The 7,500-nt window shown below is 34.1% G+C and overlaps 1 protein-coding gene across 11 annotated transcripts in view; it reads left to right on the top strand.

Annotated features, from left to right (window-relative positions):
• Window positions 1–7,500, top strand: part of LOC135217933 (nitrilase and fragile histidine triad fusion protein NitFhit-like) — a 293,936-nt gene that overhangs the window by 211,855 nt on the left and 74,581 nt on the right. For all 11 annotated transcript variants that reach the window (XM_064254028.1, XM_064254025.1, XM_064254035.1 and 8 more), the window contains 4 exons: window positions 2,150–2,285; window positions 4,462–4,538; window positions 5,519–5,691; window positions 5,850–5,986. In XM_064254028.1, coding sequence (XP_064110098.1) covers window positions 2,150–2,285; window positions 4,462–4,538; window positions 5,519–5,691; window positions 5,850–5,986 — 523 coding nt within the window. The remainder of the gene's footprint in view (window positions 1–2,149; window positions 2,286–4,461; window positions 4,539–5,518; window positions 5,692–5,849; window positions 5,987–7,500) is intronic.

Below are 7,500 nucleotides of genomic sequence, written 5' to 3'. Positions count from 1 at the left end.
ATATATATATATATATATATATATATATATATATATATATATATATATATATAATATATATATATATATATATATATATATATATATATATGCATATGCATCCGTCCTTTAATATCTAATTCGCTCTACCTCAGAATTAATATATTTTCATTTATGTTTAACCGAAGGGTAGTTTTTTAGTCGATAAGAGATTTGCCAGCTCACAGGCGCGAACCATCGACACCTACAAATCCAGGAGGACAGTGAAGCTTTAAACCCAACCCGCGAATTAGATATTAAAGGACATTTGTAGCTCGATGTATGTATATGAATCACGGTAATGTGGTATGATATATATATATATATATATATATATGTATATATATATATATATATATATATATATATATATATATACATACATACATACATACATACATACATACACACATACACACACACAGTATGTCCCCTGTATTCGCGGGGATTAGGGACCACAACCACCGGTGATAAGCAAAATGCCATACTAAGCTGGTACCCCCATTACCCTTCACGTCAATATGTCAAAATGATCGACAGTTATGGGTACACCCCTCTCTTGCTAATCTACCAGAAAAAATTTGAATTTCACTGAATTATGCAAAAATCTTAGCTAATTAATTATATTATTACTATATTTTCTTAGTTATTGAAATACAAGAAGTTATAATTATAGAATGGAAAATATGAAAAAATTAATGACGAAGTAACTCATGTTTATCTACAGAACTATGTAAAACAAATAAACATACATGTTACCTATGTATGAAAAATCTCTCTTTTATCTCAGTGAGAGAGAGAGAGAGTGCTCACTGCTTCTGACAGTATACACAACGAATCTGACTTACAAGCTTTATAGAGTGTCATCAAGGAGAGAGAGAGAGAGAGAGAGAGAGCAGGGGTGGTTTGCTACAAGCTATGTGATTAGCTACTTCTACTCCTCCAGCCAATAGCGTGTTGACATGGAACCTTCAACACAGCAATAAAAAAATTGTAACAGGTACATATGTATGAATGCGCTCATTTGATGATGCCTTTTGTAAACTTTCTGGAGTTTTTATGTTAATGATACAGTAATTTATATTTCAGTAAATGATATATACAGTACTGAGAGAGAGAGAGTGAGAGAAAGAGAGAGAGAGAGAGAGAGATTAATATTATTTGAGAATTATTAAAACATTTTTATATCATAAGAAACGTATTTATGGTACAGTAATTCATATTTCATTAAGAGAGAGAGAGAGAGAGAGAGAGAGCAAAAACACAGCTCATATACCAGACAGCACATACAAAGAGCATCCGAGCTACAGGCTTTGTGATTGGCTACTTATAACTCTTCCTGTCAATCAGCATCGGGAAAAGTTGGTATCCTGCTGTGTGATTGGCTACTCAAATCATAACAGCCAATACTGTGTCATTATGGAGAGAGAGAGAGGGGGGGGGGTGTGTGTGAACTGATATGTTTACATCAGTGTAAAAACAATTACAAATGTCAGGACAATACTTTTTTTTTTATACATATTACCATGATAGTTGATCAGTATAATAATTCAGTATAAATGGATTCTGTAAATGAAATAACATTTTATTGATATTTTGTTGTGTTTTTCATTAAAGGATATGTTTACTGAGAGAGAGAGAGAGAGAGAGAGAGAGAGAGAGAGAGAGAGAGAGAGAGAGAGAGAGAGAGAGAGAGAGAGAGAGAGAGAGAGGTTGAACTGAGTTATGTTGGCATAGTAAGGTGTTTTGTGATTTTGAGAAAAAGGTTATGAAAAGTATTAGTCTTGTGATGAAATAAGTTTCCTTTTATAAGAGCCTATCACCTTCTAAGGAATATAGTTCACAATATTATTTGTTAATTGAAAAAATGTGATATCTTATGCTGCACTTTAATGATTGGGATATTAAGGAGATTTGTGGGTGAAGTAGCTACTGGATGGAGATGAGGCATCCAAAGATATAAGTTGGTGATGATCAAGAATGAAATTTTCATTATGAACGTTCAGAATATACCTTAACAGTATTTCTTATGGGTGGTGAAAGGTTATACATCATATGAAATTGTATTCAGAATCTTTATTTTTCATTGAAATGCTTCAGTGTCTCTTTCCTAGCTTCCTTAACATTTAAGTGTTATGATATGAGGTTTCCAGAATTAAGTTTAATTCAAAGAAGACTCGGAACACAGATACTAACATATCCTTCAGCTTTCACGGTAACAACAGGCCTCGCACACTGGGAAACTATCTTAAGAAGTCGTGCAATAGGTAAGTTTTATCAAAATAGACACTTTTCAGTAGCCACTCAGCTTATCAAACCTCAGCTATTCAGTATATATCACTTATCACCGACATTATTATGATAGTTTATTTATTCATTTTTTTGCCTGATTACTTTTTTCTGAAATAATGCATTGTGTGGATATATATCTCGAATTGAATGATGATTGTAAAGAACAGGTTAGTTTATGCTATAAATTTTATGGAATTGTTTGTGGTTGTGGAATATCGAAAATGTTCAGGCATAGGGTATGCTATAAGGTGTTTATTATTTTTAAAAATTTCCCAATTATTATATGGCCAGACTCCTGAAGCATATGATGAGCTGATGAGCTATTGTGCTTATAGTTAGCTTACATTCAAGATCTTCTTATCTTCTTTCTATATTTCCTGAGAATTAAAGAAAGCAGATAGACAATCATCGCTATGCATTAGTAGATAGATCCTCAAGTTTCCAGCAGTGACTACGCTCAGTATTCTTGTACCTGCATTGCAGAGCGGTGCATCTGTCGTATGAGTAGTGCTACTAGCTGGCTGTAGCATACAATTTCACCGCATTTTCTCTGTGAAGTTCGTCTTCATTCTTTTCTCTCTCATATTGTTTTTATTTCACACATGCAATAAAATGATTAGTCTATTTCCCCATTGTTTTGCTCTGAGAGGGATCATTACTGATCAGTTTCGGAAATACTGATCATCCTTTTCCAACCTTCAAACCCATCTGATATTTTCGCTACAATTTTGTGACAAGTTTGCTAGCATTGTTTTTGAAGAAAGGAATTTGTGCCGATACGCTTAAGTCTTTTAGGTTTTTAGGTTGTCAATTGTTGCAGTATTTATCTTGGTAGTTAAGTTTGACAATCCATTGTGAATTTTTTTTATTTATTTACTTAGTCTATTTTTATGCCGGAAGGGAAGAAATATGTAATTTAGATCTTTCTGTTGTATAGGTTTTTGAAGTAATTCTTGCAATATTCATTTTTGTCACCAAATTAACACAGTTCACTTGTATAATAACTTTTCTTTCTCCTCCTATCATTGGTAGTCAGCGTTGTTCTCCCCTTCCCCTTCTGCTCGTCTACAGTGGTCGTCAGAACTTGGAGACTTAGATCCCTCATCTTCTTCAAAACTAATTTTTGTTCATAATGGCTTTGTAGAATATTTTTTCTATAATCAATTTAATTTTCAGCAAATTCTTTAGTCTTGGCATCATGTTCATATGTGAGTTCCATCACCTTGTAGTTTTAAAATCCTTCAGTTCAGAGAGGAATTGGCAGTGATCTGGTGTGACGTTGTGTGACCTTTAACACATCTGTTCCTGTTTGTGCTGCTGCTGTAGTGATTTGGGAGTATGAGTGCCTTCCTGTTTCCTCTTGAGGCAGTAAGTGTACCATTGCCAGTTGAAGACCTTCCTTTGGCTATCCAATCGCCAGGATTTGCTTTGCTCTTTCTTGAAGGCATGCTGGGACTCCTCTTCCTCAAGTAATGTGATTCAAGTTTATTAGTAATTAATATAAGGAACACTGATTGGATCTGTTCCAAGTGAAGATTCTTGTAAAGAGAATAATTCTGGCCCATGACAGAACAGCTGGAGCATCAAAAGTAACCCTAACTGTGATCAAGACCACAGTTGCAGTCTCAACTGGATCTTCTGCAGATTGCATAGAAACCTGGAAATTTCAACATTTTCAAATAGAAACTGAACTGATCACACTGGGACTTCAGCGACACAGTCATGCCAGCTTTATGATCTTGAGGGTACTGAATAAGTGTTGCATTATCTTGACAAAGGTTATGCAGTATAAACCTTGGTGGTCAGTTTGAGTAATTTCATTGTTCTGGTTTTTGAGTCAAGGATGAAGAGGATTTTGTCCTTGTCTTGATCAGGTTGCATGAATGCTGAACCTAAGAATCCACTCATGCCTGTGTAGTAATGAGTGATGTCACCTATCCTTATTTCCTAGGTAGGAATTGTAACATATAGATTATTGTAAGACTTAAGTCTTATGAGAAAAATTTGCTTCTAAAAATTATGTATTCAGATTGTAAAATGTATGCATTTTTTCCTTTTTAGTTGCTTTAGTTTTAGTAGTACCGGTAAAATTTTGTTTAATTGTTTGATTGCATAAAAGTTTGTATAAGTTTACAAAGATTTTCTTTGCAGAAACGCAATGTTATGTAATTGCAGCCGCACAGACTGGACAACATAATGAAAAGAGATCATCTTATGGTCATTCTTTGGTAAGTAATATGTAAAGACTCAGGTATGCACAATTAAATGCAGCATGTAGAGCTTGACATATATTGCATAAAAAAGACTATCATCAGTTGAAACAAGTCAGTTCTCTCTACTTTTTAGTATCTGTTTTCACAACAGAAGTATTTGCAGCATGACCACCAATTAAGATTATAAAATGGATACCATTAAGCAATTTTTAGTTCCAATGACTCTTAAAGAAGTTTAGATATCCTTCCAAACTAAAGTTCAACAGATTAAGGTTTTGTTCCACAAAATGTGTGCATCAGGCATAGATGTATAATGTTAACAGTATCCCTCTACACTATTTAGGCATTAAGGGAAATCAAGATTGTAATAAAGCAGCTAAGGCCAGCATTCCTTTGATCTGTCAAACACTGTCTAGCTACATCTAGCGGCGAGTTTTTAATAATTTCTAAACCCGTCATCCTTAATAAATTGTATATTTCATGGTGTAATGACACTTTATTGGGTTGTGATGTTCCTTAAACAAGGCGCCATAATGAAGTCTTTTTATCTTCTTCGAGTTGGTCACACTCCTTTATCCCTTGGGATAACTCACAAAACCCAGTCTCAAAATGCAGGTCAACACCAACTGCTAAAAGTGGTGGGAATGGCCTATTAAAAACCAACAACAGACACTAAGTCTTGGAAGTAAATCCCTTAAGACACATCGTCAGAACGCTTCAATTTTATCAATTTTCTTTTTACCTTTTAAAAATGTGCATTTATTAGATAAAATATAATTTACCTATTAAAAACAGACTCTCTGGACCATCCCTGGAATGGTAACACAATGATCTTGGTAAACTTTTCAATGATATTAACAATATTATATATAGTACAATTGTTAAAAGTTCTGTCTGCATTACATCTGTCTCAAGAGATGCTTTCAAAACTGATCATACTCCGATGAAAGAGTTGTCACCCTGATAACCTAAATGCAAGCAAACTTTACTTACAGATTGTAGATCCTTGGGGTAAAGTATTAAGTGAAATTTCTGAAGGCACAGGCATTGCTGTTGCAGACATTGATTTAAGTTACTTAGAGAAAATTAGAAAGGACATGCCTGTTGTTAGACATCGACGCTCAGATTTATACCATCTCTATGAACTACCACAGCCGGGTAGCTTAAGGTAAGGAATTTTTAATCAGAGTACTTTTTATGAATATAGTTGTGTATTTTTAACATACATATACGTTATTAATGTTGGAAACGATGTAAGTAAATATCTGCAGATCAAGTTCTGCAATGGCTGATGAGGATTGTTTATCACTAAGGAATTCTTTGCAGAGTTTGTGATATCTTACCCATGCCCTCCTCACATGTCAGTTACAAATTTGGAAGTGTGTCTGTTCCTGGGTCTTGTGTCTTTCTGAAGTCATTACATTCACAGGCATTTGTGAATAAAAAGCCAGTTACTCCTGGACGTATCCTTTATGCAGCTGTTTTTTGTTGTTGTTGATTTCCTTTTCTTTATATTTCTACCTATTTTTTATTTTTATTTCACTGTGTGATTTTCTTGTCAAACACTATCTTTGTATACGTTCAGTATAGTTTAATACTATTACAAAATCAATAATTTTTTAAATACTTTACCGTTGCTTTTTATATACTTTTCATTATGCATTTAATTTGTTCCCATGCAAATACAAACCTTCTGTCTATACAGTGGGGGAAATTCTCCTGTGCAGCTAGAAAGCGTTTAAGAAAGGTTTAACATAATACGCTGAAGGTATGGTGGAGTAATACATATTTTCATCCAGTGGGGTCAGCAAGTGGGACTGCCTGTATATATATATATATATATTATATATATATATATATATATATTATATATATATATATATGTATGTATGTATATATATATATATATATATATATATATATATATATATATATATATATATATATATAAATATATATATATATATAATATATATATATATATATATATATATATATATATAGCCCCCCTCTACAGCATAAACTAATATTGATATAGACAAAAACAAAAGTAATTCAGAACAGGTATTTATTGAAGTTTCTCTCTGAGTATTTAATATTTTGTGTGCCCCCCATCTGCCTGTACCACAGCCTGCATTCTTGAGGAGTATGATTTCAGCAAATTGCAAAAAAGCTGAGACTCAAACTCCATTTCCCTGAGCACTTCGGTCACCTCTCTTTGCAGGTCGCCGAGGCTTGGTATACCATCACAGTTCACTGTGCATGCTTCAACACGATCCTTTAAGATACTACCAATGTTTTCATGCACATTAAGGTCAGTGGAGCTACCTGTAAATTCCCTTGATGAGAAGAAATTGATAACACTGTTTTGAAGCAGCTCCTGTGTCTAAAGGACCTTGAAACATGGTGCCTTATCATGCAAAAATGTGACTTCTTCAACAGATAACCATTTTCAGGGTCTTTGAGGAAAGGAATTACTCCACCAGTAAGCACAGTTTCTCTGAAGTATATTCGCTATCCCATGACTGTCCTTTATCTTTGATGATCCACATTAACCGTTAGGCTGTGAAACAGAAAAATTCCCTAACATTCAGGAAATTTCACAGTTTGGCAATAGCGCACATCATCGCTGAAATCATCCAACTTTGCAGCCCAAATGATGTCATTTTTATGATTTGGCTTCCTGACTGTGTGAATGAAGAATTCATCTGATGCGTCAATATGGAGAAAGTCAGCTTCATCCCAATCTTTAAGAAATGAACCACAAAACCATGCACGGTCTTCTCTCTGTTGCTGAGTGATGTTGGGCTTGCTGATAACATGAAATGGCTTGATACCAGATTTTTTCAACTCACGATATACAGCACTATAACTTCTCTTCTTTCTCCTTTTTGTTTCTAGTTCAAGCGCCAATTTTCATAAAGACTTTCTTGGTCTACCCACTGCCTCACCTATGATGTCTTTTGACTCCTGAGAA

This window comes from Macrobrachium nipponense, chromosome 9, assembly GCF_015104395.2.
Source record: "Macrobrachium nipponense isolate FS-2020 chromosome 9, ASM1510439v2, whole genome shotgun sequence".
Lineage (NCBI taxonomy): Eukaryota > Metazoa > Arthropoda > Malacostraca > Decapoda > Palaemonidae > Macrobrachium > Macrobrachium nipponense.
This window is presented reverse-complemented; position numbering and strand designations above follow the sequence as displayed.